Source organism: Colias croceus, chromosome 17 (assembly GCF_905220415.1).
Source record: "Colias croceus chromosome 17, ilColCroc2.1".
In the NCBI taxonomy this organism is placed as follows: Eukaryota; Metazoa; Arthropoda; class Insecta; order Lepidoptera; family Pieridae; genus Colias; species Colias croceus.
Genome location: NC_059553.1, coordinates 6,250,484 through 6,271,558, shown reverse-complemented (window position 1 = coordinate 6,271,558; position 21,075 = coordinate 6,250,484). Strand labels below are relative to the sequence as shown.

General features: G+C 35.4%; 3 protein-coding genes across 3 annotated transcripts; all 3 read left to right on the top strand.

Annotated features, from left to right (window-relative positions):
• Positions 1 to 309: 309 nt before the first annotated feature.
• LOC123699308 (carboxypeptidase B-like) lies at positions 310 to 4,108 on the top strand. The gene is made up of 10 exons (XM_045646235.1): positions 310 to 384; positions 496 to 523; positions 603 to 704; positions 1,003 to 1,128; positions 1,517 to 1,567; positions 1,636 to 1,690; positions 2,003 to 2,356; positions 2,592 to 2,837; positions 3,354 to 3,542; positions 3,932 to 4,108. Exons 3-10 carry the CDS (start codon positions 631 to 633, stop codon positions 4,106 to 4,108), a joined length of 1,272 nt encoding a protein of 423 aa, XP_045502191.1. The 5' UTR covers positions 310 to 384; positions 496 to 523; positions 603 to 630.
• A 6,387-nt stretch (positions 4,109 to 10,495) lies between these two features.
• On the top strand, positions 10,496 to 16,546 carry LOC123699248 (carboxypeptidase B-like). The gene is made up of 7 exons (XM_045646159.1): positions 10,496 to 10,641; positions 13,501 to 13,555; positions 13,911 to 14,123; positions 14,335 to 14,416; positions 14,920 to 15,070; positions 15,437 to 15,597; positions 15,899 to 16,546. The coding sequence occupies exons 1-7, from the start codon at positions 10,614 to 10,616 to the stop codon at positions 16,502 to 16,504; spliced, it is 1,296 nt and encodes a 431-aa protein (XP_045502115.1). The 5' UTR covers positions 10,496 to 10,613; the 3' UTR covers positions 16,505 to 16,546.
• A 148-nt stretch (positions 16,547 to 16,694) lies between these two features.
• Positions 16,695 to 20,630, top strand: LOC123699174 (zinc carboxypeptidase A 1-like). The gene is made up of 5 exons (XM_045646064.1): positions 16,695 to 16,815; positions 18,681 to 18,780; positions 18,987 to 19,082; positions 19,201 to 19,416; positions 19,581 to 20,630. The coding sequence occupies exons 1-5, from the start codon at positions 16,733 to 16,735 to the stop codon at positions 20,196 to 20,198; spliced, it is 1,113 nt and encodes a 370-aa protein (XP_045502020.1). The 5' UTR covers positions 16,695 to 16,732; the 3' UTR covers positions 20,199 to 20,630.
• The last annotated feature ends 445 nt before the right edge of the window (positions 20,631 to 21,075 follow it).

Genomic DNA, 21,075 nt, shown 5'->3' with positions numbered 1-21,075 from the left:
AGCAGCCATGAACAGTAAAACAACACTTTTAAGGGGATCGTGAAATTTTAATGTCCGCTCGGTCAAGATTTAGGAGAACGCTTATAGAGTGCAGGCACTAACTTTATTATTTAGTTTACTTAATACATAATTATTATTTTTATAATCCTGTATATATTAGTATTATAATTTGTATTTATTTCTCATATTATGTATAAAGTTTTTCTCTGTATATAAGGAATGGTCACTTTGCTAGTAAAAAATATTGTTTTACGATAAATTTATTTCGGCCATAAAAGTTTGTATTATAGATTTTAACAAATACAAATATGTCGGTGTGTACTCTTGTTGGCATTATTGTGTTATTTTTTATTACATGCAATGTAAGGAGTGAAGTAAAGAATGGTAGATACCCCTAATTTTATGTTATTTAGTAATTGTATTAATAAAAAATTTCAGTCGCTGTCCATTTATTAAACATATTTTTTTTTACTTTATCTTTAATCATTATTTCAGTAAACCGGTTTGAAGAATTAGATTTTTGGTACGTAACAGTAAACGAGATCGTATTCGATACGATAGAATTTTTCATCGATAAAACCTAAATTTCTATTTGATTTTAGGAAAGATTCAAGACTTGAATCGTCGAAGATGAATAAGCGTCGCTCCAACAACAATGTAAAAACCGTCAAGAAAAATTTTATCCAAAATAAAAATATGAAAAGGTCAGGTATTTAAATTATAAATGTCATGTTAAATACAATTTTAATCGTCACTTATTTTATTTGAATACATAATATAGGTATACCTTTTTTAATTAGGACATGGATGGTGAAGAAAAAGATTTTATATGTATATGGCAATACAGCTGTTTGAAATTCGAAAAAAGAAAAGAAGAACGGCGCGAATTTTGTTCTATTTTCTTTGTATCTTTAAAAAAATATGTTGAATTATTCTAGTTACAATGGTAATGAAAGAAACTATTGTTGAAAACTGCTGAATTTCTTGTTTATTTTATAACAGAGTTGAGAAAAATAATGTATCGGAGCCTCATTCGCACACCGTTCGAAGGGAACAATCCAAGGCCCGGTGGTCAGTGTTTAATGTTTCATGGCCTAAAGTGGCCCCACAAATGAGAGCAAGGAAAGCGTACGTACCGACTTTTTTTAATTTTTACATAATAGGTATCTGGTGGAGAGTTTAATTTAGGTTATATTGTAGGTACCTATGTACCTCGTGGGGTTCACATTCATCTATATAATATATCTTTTTGGAAATAAAAGAATAATAATAATTCTGTAAAGTGTTTCTGTCAGTTAAAATATCAATTTATGTAGATAATAAAATATTTAACCCAATAGTGTTAAATATAGGCTATAAGATATGTATCGGTGACGGTGGCTCAAATCATCCATATTATCTGTAACTAATTGTCATTAACAACAAATATGTTATTAATAATAATCGAAGCTTTGATTACTTTAATAGATAGGTAGGTTTACCGTTGCTTAGCCTGGTTTTTATTAAAATATTTCAGATCAACACGGATGACGCATATGATGTACCAAGAATTAGAGGAAACTACAAGGTATTTATATTTACTATTTTGATAAACTTGTCAAGTAGGCAAACTTATTAAATAACATATTTCTTCAGCCCTTACACGCCATTGAGCGATGAAGATTTTACCGGCAAATTAAGTCCATATGCGGTAAGTAGATAATATTATTATCAACGATTGTAGTTTACTTTTAAGGAAATTGTTATAATGTATCAGGCGTTAAATGTTTTACATAGGTATTAGGTACCCTCCTTTGTCAATAAGCACTTGTTTTGAGTCCTATAACAAAATAAATTACATAATTCATTTTGTAAGAAAAATTAGTACGTCTAAATACTCATTCAATTATATCAATAATTATAATTTTTAAATTAAATTATAAAATAATTAACAATTATACAAGGTTATATTTCGTTTCTCGAAAATATTAACATTACGATAGATATAACAATTATTTTACAGATAAAAGAACAATTATTACGAGTGGCATCAAGATTTCCAAACGCGAACGTAACTATCGAAGTGATAGGGCGCACAGTTGAATACAATGACATAGTGATGATGAAAATAGCTGAGCACCCAGATTACTCTAGACATTTCCGTGCTGAAGATGATAAATATGCAGACGAACCTCCGCAAAAGAAAATCGTATTTATAGTTCACGGATTAAATGTTATGGGGATATCACATATACAGTGTTTGTCAGTGGACTCGGAGTTTTCGAAACTGCTATCGTATTATCTGAAACACATGGAATACTTTGATATATATGTCATTCCCCTGGCTAACCCAGATGGTTTTGATACTGCTCTACGTGTATGTGTTTTATTTTTTATTTAATAATGATAAAAATAGTTTTAGTAGCTAATCTATAAGTTGGTATAACGCAGAGAATCGTCATCTATATTACCGTCTTCACGTATCGCAGTGATACAGGTATATCGTAGTTATTTTTTTATAATTTAGATGATAATATTATGCCTCCACTAATTTTTATTAGCGTTAAGATTAATATTAGACAGTCAAAATCGTAATCATAAATCAATTTTAGGAACAACTGTGGAGCAAAAACATGTCACCCCAAAGTGCTTGTCCAGGAGTGAATGTAGATCGCAATTTCAACGTTGCCTGGAATGCATCTAACACCATCTCATCCTGTAGCCAGCAGTACCCTGGTTCTGCTCCCTTTACAGAAGCAGAATCCAAAGCTATTAGAGATGTTCTCCATAAATATAGTCACAAAATCATCGCCTATATCAACGTGCACGCTGGATCGTATAATGCTAAAAGCTATAAAGTTTGTATTGTTTATTATTCATATACTTAGTATTGAATTGTAGTTTTCTATTAGATGTAATTGTTTGGATATAATAGGACTTCTGCCCAGTGCGTCATTCTGATGTAAATGCATGCGTTTATTATGTAAAAGATATCATATGATATATTTACGTAAATCTTAATATTATAAAACAATCATCTACCTATAGAGACTAAAATGGTTAAAACACATTATTAAAACTAAAGAGGCAACAATATCAATTATATTGCTAAGAGTATCTTTAGCTTCTTCATCTATAATAACAACACTTTGATCATTGATAAAAATTCACCATGCTACCTCAAAACTAATTTTTTGTTTGTTTGAAAAATGGTTGCCTATATCTTAAAAATTTAAATGTTTCTTGAAAAAGACTCATCAAGTAAAATGCTGGTAACAAAAATACTGTTTTGTTTTAATCCCTGAAATTTGTGTTAAACCTGAATTTAATTATGTTTTAATAGCAAACTGCTAGTAAAACATAATTAAATTCAGGGAGAAGCTGTCCTCTATCCCAAAGGCTATACCGAAGTACAGACAGATGATGACAAATACATAGATTTGCGAGGTGAAATAGACGAAGCCATGCGGAACGCTAGCTTTCAAACACTGTCAGTTACAGTGGACACGTTGCATAGTTGGTACGGGAAGGTGTTTGGGACAAGTGTCGATTACGCTTCCACGGTAATTAGTTTAATAATAGGTATGCGATATTCATGCATGTGTGAGCACTGAGCACTGAGCAGAGTGGTTCAGTGGTTAGGACCTCAGAGTTAAATCGTTGGTTCGATACTAGTCGAAGGAGCAAGAAATATATATATTTTTTGAAATTATCTGAACACTGTCCAAATCACCCATGCTCGAACGGCGAAGGAAAACATCGTGAGAAAATCAACATGTCGTAGAATTACAAGTTGGTTCTGCCCACCTGCATTTGACCAATATTCATTCATTTGCGTATTCGGTCACGAAATAACATTTATATCTGAACCCTTTATCTGAAAACTATGTAATATGTTAAATATTATACGGTTATAATTACATTATTAACTAATGAAAATATTTTTATCCAGGTATATGGTATCCCATACGCTTTAGAGTTGGTGATGCAAATATATGACGATTATTATATGGACACAGATGAAACATACAGCCTTTCATCTCTCAACGAAGTATGGAGTCGAGTTATAGACGTTATATTTAAGAGTATATGGAAGAATTCACATATCAGTGAAAATGATAAGAAATAAACTGTTTTCTGTAACAGGTATTTTGATTACCTACTTATAGTATTTAAATATACAGAAATCCAAAAGTAACGTTTTAAGTTTCCCAATTTTTTTTCCTTATTATATTGTGCTTTTTTCATTCTTTTACATGGAATCTAATTTTTACATCCATGTTCATGGAATAACTAAGAATTCGAATAAGCAATAGTACCTATAGATACATAGTTCATATGCATTCTAGCAACCTCCAGTTTACCGTAACGCATTTGCGCGTTATCATAATAATTATCTAACGGTAAATGAGTTTTTATTTCGCACTAACTTCAAACCGCGTTTTCACTCGCGTCATACCAAAAAAAAAAAGCCCTAAGTTCTATGGTATCTACACAATAATCTATCTCTGTCCCAAATTTTAAACAGACTCAATTAGCAGTTTTGCGTGAAAGAAAGTTCGTAGGTTTTGTAGAAAAAAGTAGCTTAAAAAAATTCCCGAATACCTTTGTATATAATACCTAATGCTTCTATATAAAATACTATATTATGTAAAGACTTTTAGGTTGATCACCCACACGCTTGTTTTCCATCCAATAAGTATTTGAATTGATTTCGGGCTCTGTAAAGTAATACGACTTCAAGGGATAATTTAATCAAACATTTTCATTTTATTATTTTCATTTTTATACGTTCCAAAGAGAAATACTTATTTTTCTGATTACAAACGTAAAAAGAGGCAAGTTAATTAATTAAATTTGTGTAATTGGTTGATATAACTGAGAAATTCAATCAAGTGTAATACGAATGTATCGAAGCCAATAAAATGTGAATTGAATGTAGGATACTTAATTGGAGACAGCAATTGCCAGCGATCAAACGATGACTCAGTGGGAGCAGTTCTTTTATTTTCATTAAATATTATTGAACTTTATATTCTATGTCACTTGTACGATTTTAATTATTGATGATTCGCTTTGCGGATTTGAATAAAATCGTTTGATTCTGTAAGGAGCTTAAAATATGGAAGATGTTCATTATTTGTCTGGGCTTATTATATGTATATTGTATAGGCCTAAATAAATAAATATAGAAAAAAAAACTAGTTTTATAATTATGTTGTGAAATATATTTGTTTTGCGTTACGTCGTAAAGATGAAAACAAAAGCATTCACATTTGGCGAATATTATGGCACTTTCTCTATTTGTTTGAGTCACCGTTTGAACTCGGCAAACTACTGCTGATTGTTATCCAATACTGGTTTTCATATATGGATTTCTAGTGCAATTCATATGTGACTATCAATGTATATCATATATCACATTTTGTACGTCCTAGAAGTGTGTCAGATTTATTGTTGTCAGCGACTGGTTGTGCATATAAACAAAGTTAAGAGAAATGAAGAAAGTAAACGTTTTGAGGTCTCTAAATATTATTTCGTCATTCTCAAACATATCACGTGAGGATCTGGGTTACACTTAAGGATATATTACATGAGGTGATTCCATTAAGAGCAATTTGTTTTAACTTTGATGCATCAGCATAATACATTACATTTGATAACGGTATATGAATAGCAGGATCAGTAATTAGTACAAGGAATAGGTATATGGAAATAGCCTAAAGTAATTGCAAACAGTACATACGGCATTTTACGCAGCAATTCAAATGCTTTCTGCAACAACATCAGGTTTCTGACCCGCATCGATATCATAAAGGTTGTTGGAACTGGTTTCTTCGGAGCTAATTTAATTTTAAAATGTAAGGATGTAGCGGGACCTGCCCTCTCTCGGAGACCTAACAATGAGGCGCCGTTATTAGAGATCCCTTTGAAATAAATTTGCCTTTTTATCTTGTTTAGAAATCAGAACTGTATAACTTTTAGTAATTCTATTGTATATCTTGTATTTGCTTTACTTATTTATGGCGTAAAAAATGTGACATTTAGCAATGGATTTGAACTAAAAGGACTATCGAAATGTAGAGGAGTACTCATAAGTAATTATTTAAGACAAAGTTATCTGCGGTAATCTATGATGGTACATGAGGGCAGTTATTTATAATTATAAAACTTACAATATAAATTATAGTTATTAAGAAAAATGTAATATCTACGGAACTTAAAAGCCATTAACAATTTGAGTCAAGTAACATTACAGGTGTGGGTGGCTGCGTCAGTTCAATTCATTATTTTCTAAAAGATGCGATCATTACCAAGCATTCAGGTTCTTCGGTGATTAATGCCTCGCTTATAGAATAGTTATGAGAATAAACAACGTTCGTTGCTCTACATCTGATTAGCAGTTTGTCCTAGTTCTCATAGGAGTTTTAGAAGTACCGTATTGTAAGCGGCGAGAGTCATGCACCATCTACTTATAGATTTGTATGGTTTTAATCAAGTGAAGGCACTTTAAGACTATTTGTATTCTATGTGTATACATGTTCCTTATTGCATCGAGTTTCTACTAGGCCTTGTGCATCTTCGACATCTTACTTACTAAGGAGTTACCGCAACATTTAAGGATCTCTCCTAATATGAAAGGTTTCTGAATTTGTTTTTGTAATTAGTACATTTTGAAAATCTTAGACATGAGGGAAATAATATCTAACACAAAGGAGCAGTAAGTTTAAATATTAAATATACATTTTTAATTCTACTGATATTCATTTGGAACAAAGAAAAGGTCAGAGTCCTTTACCCTCTTCCCTATGTTTATGTTATGCTCGACGATCGCGATACACCTTCACGACTAACATCTTTTAACATATTTTTATTAAAATCTTATAATTTTACACATACTTATTAACAGGTGTGTAATATTTTCCAAGAGGTTGCATTTAGTATTAAAGTTATTTTTTTTCTCTACCTATTTACATAATGCCGTGCAATGCATGCAATGCATGCCGTGGGGTGCCGGTTTATGAATAGCACCTCCCCATCTCCTCCCGTGGGTGTCGTAAAAGGCGACTAAGGGATACATCATACCGGAACGGGCAGCAGCGTTCCGCGATTCATTACCTACCACCAACTGCGCTCGCCAACCCGCCTGCCAAGCGTGGCGAGTACTGGCATTATCCCCCTCATGGATAGCACACCACTAACCAGGCCCCTAGTACCCGGCAGCCCCGCTATTCCTGGCTACGGTAGCGGCCATGGTAACGGCGGGGCAAGGGGTGCTAAGAATCACCGGATGAGATCCGGCTACCACTCCACACGACCCCTGGCCCTGGTAACATACAATGCACGCACATTGAGGACGGACGAAAAGATAGTTGAGCTGGAAGAAGAATTGAGCAAATTACGATGGGATGTCATAGGGCTATCAGAAGTCCGAAGAGAGGGGGAGGACACGATAACGTTGACGTCTGGTAATTTGTTCTTCTACCGGGAGGGCGACCAACAGTCCCAAGGTGGAGTCGGGTTTATCGTCCACAAATCTCTCGTCAACAACATCGTAAGCATCGAGAGTGTGTCGAGCAGGGTAGCGTGCCTTATACTCAGAATATCTCAAAGATATTCGCTGAAGGTCATACAGGTTTACGCACCGACCTCGGCTCACTCCGATGAAGAAGTGGAGATTATGTATGAGGACGTAAGTAGAGCCATACATACCTCGAAAACACACTTCAATGTTGTGATGGGAGATTTCAACGCAAAGTTGGGGAAGAGAGGCGATGATGAGTTGAGAGTGGGGCAATTTGGGTTTGGGCAACGTAATCCGAGGGGCCAGAAACTTGCTGATTTTCTGGAGAAGGAAGGACTCTTTATGATGAATTCCTTCTTCCAGAAACCGAATCACAGGAAGTGGACCTGGCTGAGCCCGGATGGAAGGACGAAAAATGAGATAGACTTCATTATGACCACGAAGAGACAAATATTCAAAGATGTCTCTGTGATCCATAGGGTGAAAACCGGAAGCGATCACCGAATGGTACGAGGCATCTTGAATATTAATGTCAAACGTGAAAGATCACGTCTAATGAAGTCTACGCTCCGCCCTTGCCATGCCCAGATCCAAAACCCCGAAAGCTTTCAACTGGAGCTCCAAAATCGCTTCGCTTGCCTCGACAGTAGCGTCTCTGTGGACGATCTAAATAACAGGCTGGTAGAAACTATCCGCGCGGTTGGGTCCCACTTTAAAACCCGTAAAGTAAATCCGCAAAAACTCTCGGACCAAACTCTGAAACTAATGGCAGACCGGCGCTCTATGCCACTGCGCACATCTGAAGATGCTAAGTCATATAGGCAGCTCAATAGACGGATATCTAAATCTCTGCGGCACGACATTCGCTCCTTTAATGCTTCAAGCATTGAGGAAGCGATTAAGCGAAACCAAGGCTCGAAAGTGTTTGCAAGAGATATGTCTATTGGGCAGAGCCAGCTGACGAAGCTGAAGACAGATCGTGGCGTAGTAGTGTCGGCCAAGCCAGAGGTATTAGGAGAGGTCGAGAGGTTCTACCGGCAACTTTACACCTCAGTTGCCAAGCCTGTTTCTAGTCCGGCGAAAGACCCAAGAGCCCGACTAACCCGACATTTCACCGAAGATATCCCGGACATCAGCCTGTACGAGATTAGGATGGCTCTGAAACAGCTTAAGAACAACAAGGCGCCGGGTGAGGACGGAATCACCTCTGAGCTTCTGAGAGCGGGTGGAAAACCAATCCTCAGAATGCTACAGAGGCTATTTAATTCCGCCTTACTCGAGGGCACAACGCCTGAAGCATGGAGCAGGAGTGTGGTTGTTCTGTTCTTCAAAAAGGGAGACAAGACCCTATTGAAGAACTACAGACCGATATCACTCTTGAGCCATGTTTATAAGCTGTTCTCAAGGGTTATCACGAATCGTCTCGAACGCAGGTTAGATGACTTCCAGCCTCCCGAACAAGCCGGTTTCCGTAAAGGCTTTAGCACCATAGACCACATCTACACGCTGCGGCAAATTATACAGAAAACCGAGGAGTATAATTTGCCACTATGCTTAGCGTTTGTGGACTATGAAAAAGCCTTCGATTCGATCGAGACCTGGGCCGTGTTAAGGTCTCTCCAGCGGTGCCGTATTGACTATCGGTACATCGAAGTATTGAGAAGCTTGTACGAACACGCCACCATGTCAGTCCGAGTACAAGATCAGTGTACAAAGGCCATCCCATTGCAGCGCGGTGTAAGACAAGGCGATGTGATCTCGCCCAAACTTTTTACCGCTGCTTTGGAAGATGCCTTCAAACTGTTGGAATGGAAAGGACTTGGCATCAATATTAATGGCGAGTACATCTCTCATCTTCGATTTGCCGATGATATCGTAGTCATGGCAGAATCCATGGAAGACCTTAATGCAATGCTCGATGACCTCTACAGAGTTTCACAACAAGTGGGCCTTAGCATGAACATGGACAAGACGAAAATCATGTCGAATGTCCATGTTGTGCCCACTCCAGTCTCTGTTGGAAACTCTACTCTCGAAGTTGTTGACGAATATGTCTATCTAGGACAAACCGTCCAATTAGGCAGGTCCAACTTCGGGAAGGAGGTCAATCGTCGAATCCGACTCGGATGGGCAGCGTTCGGGAAGTTAAAGAACATCTTTTCGTCCAAAATCCCTCAGTGCCTGAAGACTAAAGTCTTCGAGCAGTGTGTGTTACCAGTGATGACCTACGGAACAGAGACGTGGCCTCTAACCCTGGGCCTTGTGCACAAGCTCAGCGTCGCCCAACGTGCTATGGAAAGGGCTATGCTCGGAGTTTCCCTACGAGATCGAATCAGAAATGAGGAAATCCGTAGGAGAACCGGAGTCACCGACATAGCTCGCCGGATTAGTACGTTGAAGTGGCAATGGGCGGGGCACATAGCCCGTAGAACCGATGGCCGTTGGGGCAGAAAGGTTCTGGAATGGAGGCCACGAACTGGACGACGAAGCGTGGGACGACCTCCCACAAGATGGACGGACGACCTGGTCCGAGTGGCAGGGAGCCGCTGGATGCAGGCCGCCGGTGACCGGTCGTACTGGAAATCCTTGAGGGAGGCCTTTGTCCAGCAGTGGACGTCCCACGGCTGAAACGACGACGACGACGACCTATTTACATAAACACTATTTTGTATAATATTTAAGATGAATTTATTTATATTAGCTTATCATAGTTGCTTATTGATCAAGATAAAAAACAGACTAGGCACAACAATTTCTTACGGTAATTAATGATTTTGTCTCTTATATATGTATGTATTTTATACAAAATTGAACTATTATTTTCTTAGAAATAGCTGCATCTTATTCAACACCATCATATGAAATAGAAGCTCTTCTCTTAAGCTTTTACAGAGAGCTTTCTAAACAAGGTTCATTGTGTCAGCCATCCTAAGCCCCATTGTGTATCAGGCCTAAATCTTTCTCCGATTAATCCGCGCTGCGTATGCGCAGGACGCAGTTCGCGCCCAAACGGTGGTGAGAGCGCACGGAGCGCTCTACATAGAAAGTTTAATAAAATAATTTTAATTAATAACAAAATATAGTGCTCGTGAAGTTTAATAATCTCAAAATGGCACGAGGGATACTTTTCATATGTGGTAAGTTTCAATTTTTTTTTCAATTAATTTTTAATTAACAAAGTAATAAGGCAATTATTAGCATGAGATTTTGTGTAGAATTTTTTTAACATTGGCCTAATTTTTAATTCAAAATGATGCGGACATGTTTAACATAAACCTATATAATATAGAAATGGTCGTGAAATCGGAACCACTTGCTATCACTGGCCGCACTGGTTTCGCTGATCACGTGCAAATCAAATATATTAAAGCCTACATTTAAGCCTTATTTACTTTCTTTGTGAATTTGAAATTTCTTTTTGTTATGGAAGGGTTCATAAGATTTTTAAATTATGTTACAAATAATTTAATTTTTGGATGTTTCGTCTAATAATTTTTAATTATTTGAAAAATTCATTCAGATATTTATTAAACAGCTATTAAGTTTTCAACTTACTGTACAACTACAACTTATCACGAATTTTTTTTTAAATATAAATCTGTATTTTTTGATAAATTCAAAATTGAATTCAAACACAATATACCTATTGACAGATATTACTTACAAACAAATAAACTCGTATCCCGACTCAACAACGCAATCTCAACAGAATATATCGAGCAAGTCCATTGTTATATCACCAAATACGATATTCATAGCAATGCAAATGTATTTCAGATATCCGGCTTCACCTTTTAATTTTCCATTCGAACAAGTTCCAGATACGATTTTCACTTTATGAAATTTCTTCCAGCGAGATTGAGCTGCATGTTATTGCGACTCCGACTACAGTCCGTTATGAATATTTTGTGAATACCTATCATTGCGTCCTACGTCCTAAATGTACTCGTAGTCGCACAAACTAAATTACATATTGAAATTGAATATTCAAAAATATCTCTATCATCTATCTATTCTACAAGATTGAATCGGGCTTGGTATTATAAAACCTAATCTTTAAATCGAATTTAATCTAATTTTAATGTGATAGAAATAGAACCTGGGTTAGTTATTTAGTTTGTGGTGCTATATTTATGAAATATATTTACAGCCGTTAAATAAACGAGTTATAACATTTTATGACAAGAATATACTAAGAATAAGTAGTGACAAAAGTAAAAAAGTCGCAATTAAAACTTACTTTTAAGCAAACCACGGAACATAAAGGAAATTGTAAAAAATATTTCCTGAAAATGATTGTGTTCATGTTAATTATTGTGATTTGCATGAGTGTCTCAGTCAATCGTGCAGAAAACTTCGTACACCCAATTATATTTTACTGCGCGCTATGTAATTATCAGCAGGATTTTTTTATTTCAATGTGCAACATAATGTATTATCCTTTGTAATTCTAAATAATATGCATTTAATTTAATATATTTGGTTCTGATTATTTCATACACAATTTAACTAATTATGTATGAAATAAATCCAAACAGAATTATTTTTAGTTCGATCTAGGTTCTACAACAAATAAAGCTGCAACATAATTATTTCACAACTAAAAATAATAGAATAGCTAGATACATTTTAAATAAGTCGGTAAGTAAAGTACCATTTTCACAAAGCCCAGTTTTAGTTTTGCAATTCCCATAACGAAAGGTCAGAAAGGTAATAGGTAAGAATATTTAGGAAGGAAAACGTAATTGCATTAAAAAATAAAGAAACGTGCATTTTTTACACGGCTTGCACATGGTATCGCAAATCGCGATTGTATCCAATGCGTCTTATGACGCTCCGCTGCCCGCAAGTACAGATAACAAGCTGATAACGTACTCGTGCAAACATAAACTTAAAGCTAAATATTTTATTTACAAAAAAATATTTGCAAGAATTAAGAAAAACAAGAGCACAAATTAATGCTGCAAGATTGATAAGGCACAGCTACGTTACCGTGTTGTGAACATAGAGCGTTGGCTAAATGGCTAAAATGTGTGTCAGGTCCTAAAAACAGGAAGTTCAAGTACACTTGCCCACTATACTTCTATTGTATTTTAAATTTACCACGCGTCTTGAATCAAAAGGTGTCGCGTGTTAGTCCAAAATAAACAGAGAAAAGCAAGCAGAGGTATGAGGTCTAGAGGTACTAACTCCACTGAAATCGTGGAAAAAAATCAAAGTTTCAACCAGTCAAATGAACAAAGAAAGATATAGAAACAAATTTATATACTCATTACACTTAAATTCACGATTTAATTACAGAGAATTAGAAGAAGCTCAAATGCTACAGATAATTAAGAGTCTAATATAAATTTATTGCTGTAAATACAATTCCGAACGCAATCAAAAAAGCCAACATCGTAATATCTCATCAAAGCATAACCGTCTGGGCTTCCTCGCCCGCTGCAGCTAATTTCAATCGAAAAATTCCAACTTTATTAAAATCAAATTATCGAGCATTCAAGTTGCGATCAAAGAGCCTCTAATGATATCAATTGCTACAAAATTGGTACATGAAGCCAGATAGGAAATCTGGCCGTTGTGAGCCGAGATCAATTACTCGATGCCAAGGAAACACGATAAATGTCACCACAAATTAAAGAATTGTTCCACGGAAATAATCTGCCCTTGGAAGTTTAAGTCAAGCATTCTGTAGCCGCTCTTAATGGTTGCGTGGCTCTTTCTATTTAAATAGACATTTTCTAAGTAATTTTCCCCGCTCACAATTGATTCGGGAGACGTTTTTTAAAGGCTGTCTGGGTACTGTATAGACCATCCGCATTTAATTCTGCCGTCGATTATGTACATAATTTAAGTTATTTATATACTATGAAAATTTAAAACTCAAAAAGGGAAAAATTATCGAAGTGTAATTTAATAATATGAGAACAAAAAAATATCAATCAATGCTCTTTAAATAAGTATGAAATGAAAAATATGTGTGTTATTTGTTTTAGGTATTTATTTATTATGCTGGCAAGCCGACGGCAATGAAAATAACAAATATGACGAGTAAGTTACTATTATATGCTTTTATGATTGTCGTATGAATGTAACTGTTCTCTTGTTAGTGGAAAATTATACAATATTTTAGAAACATAATTATCATAATTTCTAATAAAAATATATAATTACTAGCTTACCGCCCGCGGCTTCGCCGCTTTCTCTAAAACGATTTGAGATTTAAACTATCCTATCTCTCAAGTTGGATCGAACTGCACATGGTGTGCGAATTTTATTATAATCGGTTAAGTGGTTTAGGAGTCCATTGAGGACAAACATTGTGACACGAGATTTATATATATTAAGAAGAAGATTTAGGTACCTACTAATACATATATGAAATGATAATCATTTTTCCTTACAGTTACTTACTCTTACGATTATACCCTAAAGCCAGCAAAGAAATTGACATATTAAATAACTTAGAGAAGAGTATAGAGGGCATAGAAATTCTCAAAAAAAGTAGGAGCTTCAATGATACCACCGATATTTTGGTGCCTCCAAATCAGTTGGCATTTATACGAGATATAGCCCATGAAAATGGTATAACATTTGACGTGAAGGAAAATTACGGCAGGTAATATTTAAAATATTAGAAATAGAGGTAGAGATGAATATGTTTAGTCTTCTTGACAGAAAATGAATACACACAGATTATTTATTACATTTAACCATTTTTAAATACTTCCTAATTCATTGGATATCGAAATATTCTTACATGAATGAATAATATTTTATATTTTAATTAGTTTTGTATTATAAGTGTTAATGAAACTATTGTATTTCAGGACATTCGACCCAGCAGAAAGAACTCCAAGGAGAAGAATCTTGCGAGGCTTCGATGTGTTTGAATATCACTCATATGCCGCCGTAAGTTATTATTATACTATGATCTAAGTTATACTTCCAAGTAACGGTTCTCATTCATAAATGAATTCAATAAGCCTATTGAATTTGTTGTCACGCTTATCCAATTTTAAAATTACTCTTTTGTGATAATAGCAAAAAATTCATTACGTACACGAGTACGCCTAAATCATTGTAGTTAGTAGATATGTCTGTTGATAAAATAAAAAGATTATGTATTTAAAATATACCTACTAGAAGTAATATGTATCATAGACCAAGTAAGCTAGGTTAACTTTATCATTTGAAACTATGCACATAGAAATTCTATGTTTATACTTGTACTCTATGCACGGTTATTATAAAAATTATTAGCTCGTAAAATATACCTAGGTATAATGTCGAATAGTGATTAGGGTTTGTAAGTCCTTACTATAGTATAGTTCCTTAATATCTAAGGCATAGTCCCTTCTTTTTCCATATACTTTCACCGGTTTAAATAGTAATACTTTATTCATTTTTCTCAGATGCAAGAACATTTAGATATGTTAACAAAACGACACCCAGAATTAATAAGCATGCAAACACTGGGAGAGAGCTACCAAAGGCGGAGAGTGAGACTCGTTAAAATTTCCTCAAATCCGAAAGCAGGAAATCCCATTATTTTCATTGATGCTGGTAATTTCATACTTTTTTATAATTCTAATAAATTATATCATAATACTACTGAAATATGTCCTTTTTCTATTAATTAATTATAATAACTAATAAGTTAAACTTGCGTGTAAAAAATGAAGTTAATAAATTGTTTAGATGCTATCTAATTTGTCTAAGAATTTATTTATTTATTCAGTAAACCTTAAGAGTAAAAAATAACAGATAATGGATTTGTATAAACACTAGCGTTAGAAAATATACAAACCTCGTCCTTTTTGAACTCTGTTCAAAACGGACTAAACGACTAATGGTCTACATAAAAAAAGAATTGTTTTAAATCCGTGGAAATTTGCCATAAACTCTCTATGCACCAAACGAATACTTCAGGTATCCACGCCCGCGAGTGGGTGGCGCCCGCGATGGCGATGTACCTCGTGCACCGGCTGGTCAACGACCCGGACGCGCGGCGGGACCTCGCTGGCGTCGACTGGTACATACTGCCCGTGGTCAACCCTGATGGGTATGAGTATACGCGCGCTAATAAAGTGGTGAGTAGGATTGGGAACTGCTCTATGTGTTGGGATTATAGTAAAATAGCTATTTCGTTAAGTGCCTAGGCTTGTTATTAAGCAGTGCGGTGCTTAGTGAACTCCCTGCATGATATTCATTCAGGCTTTTGATGGCTGATAAGACTAGTTGGCTGATACTTAATAGAATGTAAAGACTAGGATATAATTTGGATAAAAAATATGATCATTTTACTACCGCATTGAAGTTGGAAAAAATAGGTATAAGGAAAAAAATTCGTTTCTATACAGAATGGTTACATAACTGAAATATTTTTTCCAGAATCGTCTCTGGAGAAAAACCCGTTCCAAAAACACGGTGTACGGCTGTTTTGGTGTCGATGGCAACCGCAACTATGGTTACAAGTGGGCGGTCAGCGGGGTCTCTAAGAACCCTTGCGACCAGGAAACATACGCCGGACCCAAACCCTTTTCCGAGCCAGAGACGCAAATGGTCCGTAACGTCATGATGGAATACGGGAAAAGGATAAAGCTATACGTGTCCTTACACAGCTATGGACAATATCTTGTGTATCCTTGGGGATACACCGGAGATTTCCTGCCTAAGGAATGGCAGAAATTAGATTCTTTAGCACGAATGGTCTCGAATGCTGTGGAAAATGCTGGTGGACAACCTTTTAGGGTAATGAGCGCTGGTAAATGGTATCCTGCTGCGGGTGGTAGTGATGACTTCGCGTTTGGAGCTATCGGTGTCCCATATTCATATACCATGGAACTAACAGATGGTTATGAGTTCTTATTCCCAGAACGACTCCTGCATACAGTTTTCCCTCAGTATTATGAAGGTTTCAAGGTCTTCGCCACACAAATAAAGAATGAATTCGCGCCAACTAGACATAAAAAGAGAATAACCGGCCCAGCCCATTGACTCTATATGCTAAACTAAATAAAAAGAAAAATCGAAAAACTTTATTGTTGTTTTATTGATATTCCACATGAATTTTATTACTGGTCGTTTATTCAATACGCAATAATATTCTACAGGCAGTAAAAGTTACACTTACATTTACTGAAATGAGAACAAAAGCAAACAGCATGAAAAATGTTTTAATAATTATTATTTTGACAGGTCTACTTCTTTATTATCTTAAGCTTAATGGCATTGTTTTATCCGCATTTTAACAAGTGTTGTTTCTGTATTGTAGGAAACATTTGTCTAATAAAAGCAGCTCAATGCGGGTAAGTACATATTTAAAAAATTAGAGACAAATATTAGCAAATTAAAAAAGAAAGAAACATGAAAAAATACTTGAATTAGGGTAAACGCAGCTATCAACGACCCATCGAAAATCTGAAGGTATTACCGACCTATAAAAGTAATTCGAAATTTAAACGTTTCCAGAACTATTCTAGCTATAGGTAGGCAAAGTTATACACGAATGTATTACTTGAGCATCGTATACTTTAACGTTAGAGTGAGTAACTGAGCAAAAAAGAGTTAAAATGCGTAAGTTGCTGCGGGGTAGCGTGGAAGCAGGACGTGTCGTACTGTTCCGTTGTTCCTTCGGGTAAGTACTGTGAGTATCTTTTTAAGACATTTACAAACAAATGACATCTATACTTTAATTTATATTACTAAATGTCAATGCATTTAAGTGTCAACTTTTCATTTCTTACAACATTTTATTAATAAAAAGTAATTTGAAACGATAAAACTTAAAATTAAAATGGGACGGTGTTAGCTTCACCAGTTTAAGCCGCGGCAGGTATCAACGACCCGTAAGTCGGCAATGGCAGCAACGTAACTTTTTGTTTTATTTTCTTTTATGTTATTATATCACACTAACACAAGTGGTTTTATGGACCAGTTTAAATCTAAGCTATGAGTCTTCATAAAAATCTATTAGCGACTAAACTTTTTTGTCTAGTGTTGTGTCTTTTAGCGTTGTCAATTTATACAAAGTTATGATATTTTCGAGGATCCCTATCGAATAGTTACAGAAGTAAATCATTGTTTTTTTTTTTTGTTTAAACAATATGCATTTGTTCATATTTTGTATGACATTAATCAATTATAATCTATTTTATAGTCTGATGGTCAAATGAATTAAAATAACCATTTTTTTATGGGTCGGTAATACAATTTAGGTTTATACTTACATACTTTAATACCGACCCATGTGGGTCGGCGATAGCAACTATAGGAAGCTATTACCGATCGAATATAGATTGTTTAGTTTCTCATCTACAAATTCAAATTCAAATTGCTTTATTTGCAGAATGTAGAATAAAGATGTTTGTATATACAGATAATATTGATCCTTAAACATTCTGCTCGTAATTGAGCGTGCAAATATATTTTTATTACTTTTATGACATAATAGGTGCCTATTAAAAATAATATTTTTAGGTTAAATTTAAAAAATTAAAAAAAAAATTATTTTTAGGTTTTTAGGTTAAATTAACATAAAACATATAATTAGGTATATTTTTTCCAGAAATATGGAGCCACGAAAGCGGCGAAAAGTATTCAGTAAAACACAACTCGCCGAAGCAATCAATCAAATAGCATAACGAAATATCCTAGAGTTTGAAATCCTTAATTTAATATATGTACATATATTAATAGTATTATGTTGATTAATTTAAAAGTTTATAATTATTTAGTGCATTACTAAAAAGTACTCATTTGTTTTATTAAAAATAACTACAATTAAAAAATACGAATAGGTATATTTGCATTTTTAATTCATTTTATTAAGATCGGTAATCATCATCATCACTAGCTTCTATACATTCCATTGCTGGAAAAAGGCTTCCTCTCACATACGATCGGGAATAGCTGCATAAAAATCGTTAATAGCTTCACAGCCGTTTTTATGGGTCGGTAATAGCAACAATCGACTAAGTCACATTGTAAATTATTTTTTACAAGATAATCCTTTATTAGAATGTATTTGCTTCAATAAATACATTTTTTATACATAACACTAGCATATAAAATGAAATTATAAATCTTTAGAAGAACCAGTATACTTAAAAAATATGGTTGATTTTGAAATTGCCTTAGAGGGGTCGTTAATACCTGCGTTTACCTATATTAGGTGCAAGTCATTACGCTCATGCTATGCGGAAATGCTGGACAAATTGCTTGATGTAGAAGAAGATGCGTGTGTTGAAAACGTAGCTATAGGACCAAGTACGGTGAGAATCTTGGCGCAAAGTTCTTTTTTGATAATAAGTAGTTTTATAGTGGTTGGAAGGCTCGAATTTTAATTTTTTTCTTCAGTGCCGAGGCAGTAAAGATAAGTATAGATTTATTATAGTTTTTAGCGTCTATGCCAAAGGATGTGTGCTACTTAATTTTGAGTAAATTGTGCGCTATTATAACCTTAACTTTCTTTCTTTAGGTGACTATTTTCTTAAAAGCTCTTAAACAGTTTTGTGGTGATGTTATTGATGTACGCAGTGACGCTTTAACGTATGAAAGTAGAATACTTTATGAGGTAAGAATATTTTCCTCACTTCCTTTAAAATTAAAAAAAGTAAACTATAATAATATGCTCTAAGTAAAGTAGTAAGTTTTATAGGATTATCAATATAATATAAAATAACCCTCCATAGGTTGTATTGAACAGTACAAACGAGGTAGATTCGCCAGAAACAAAGCCCATAATTATGATAGACGCAGGACAAAGAGCCGGCTCCCAGTCTGTTATGTTGGCTCTTTACGTGATTGAACAGCTAGTTGCTTGTGAAGAGTACGAGGACATGTTGGAGAAGGTGACCTGGGTCATCCTGCCTAGTACTAATCCAGATGGACAGGAATACGTTAGATGTGTATGTTAATTGAGATATTTTTTTATGTGCTCTCTTTTTCTGTGAGAATCAAGTTTTGTTGCACTAATTTTTCATAAATTTTTGCATCATTTCGATTAAAGTTATTTGCCTGTTCTTTATATAACACGCACTAATAAAAAAATAAGCCTATTACTATCTTTCAGAAACGAGAACCTTGGAATAAGAATATGTTTCCATTACAAGAAGCCCTCACTTTCGGGGTGGATATCAGTAGAAATTTTGTTGACTCTTGGAGCAGTTGCCGGTCCACTGAAAATATATTTTCTTCTGAATATCCTGGCCCTGCACCAGCATCAGAAAATGAAACAATGTTCATTAGCAGTATCATCGCAAAGTACAAACCAAATATAAAGGCCTATTTGTCAATTAGGCGCGATGGCCATTCAATATTGTACCCATTTGCAAGTATAAGCAGCTCACCCGCAAGTCATGTTCAAACTAAAGCGGGTGAAATTGCTGCAAAAGTTAATCAAAGGTCTGGCAGTCTTCAATGGTTTTCCAATATGAGTATTTACGAGATGAATGGGAAGCCGTGGTGTGGCCATAGCGTTGATTACGCATACAATAAACACGGAATTGCCTACTCTTTTGAGATGCGAGTTTTCCCGGAATCCGATAATACCATAATGTCCAAGTTTCAATCACTACCGAAAGGGTATGACGCCTCTTTACGTAACGGCTATTTTACTGGAATCAGAGAGCTCTATAACACAGTGGTCAGTGAAAAACAACGCAAGCAACGGCGCAATCTAATAAAATAGTGATTTCGCATTGCGTAACTTCAGCAGAATATGAATAGAAACGAGTGTACGAAGAGAAAATGTTAGGAGTTTAGTAACGAACGGCATGAAAAGGAGGTACAATAACTAACGGTGTAAAAATTATGAGCGATTGTTATATAATGCAATATTTATTTAGTACATATTAGTATATCTACGATGTAGGAGTCACTTTTCCACTCCGGGTAGGATGTCGGTCATGCGCGGTGGTGGGTGCCGAGCGCGCCTGCGTTAAGGGAGGGGCCCGTGGCCGTTCAGCCCGCTACCATTCTGTAGTCAGCCGCGGCGGCGGCAGCCGGCTTCCCCAACTTCCCTCTCCCAATAGTAACCCTCTACCCGCGATAACTCTGCCGCCGCACGCGCTAAAATAAATTTACTCTTCGTTCGTTTCTTTCCATTCGCATTTGGTTTTTTCGTAGCGTTTATTTTGTGTGATTTTGTATTTTGAGTTTATTTTACTAAATAATCAGATTGAAGAATAAAATAATTTTATCATTGTTTTGCTGTAATTATTTTTTGTGTTAAAAAAGTTGCTGTCAAAGATGGGAGCTTCCCGGTTTCGAGGTAAGAATTATAAGTAAGTTTCAGCTGAGTTCAGCGGAGTGAGGCGGAAAAGTGGGAAATTCGTCGAAACCGGTAAGTACTTGTAGGAATGGGCGGAAGGCGGTGCCGACGGCAACAGGTTGCAAGGCTTTACGGGCGTCGGGTACAGTCGCCGCCTGCTTCTCTCCACAATTTTATTAAGAGTTAATAAACGCTGCTGATACCGACGTTCTGTACTAATTACCCTAGAGAGACTTATTGTATTAATTTTCTCGCTTTCCTCGCTGAAATTTTCATTTTATTGAGGAAAAAGAAG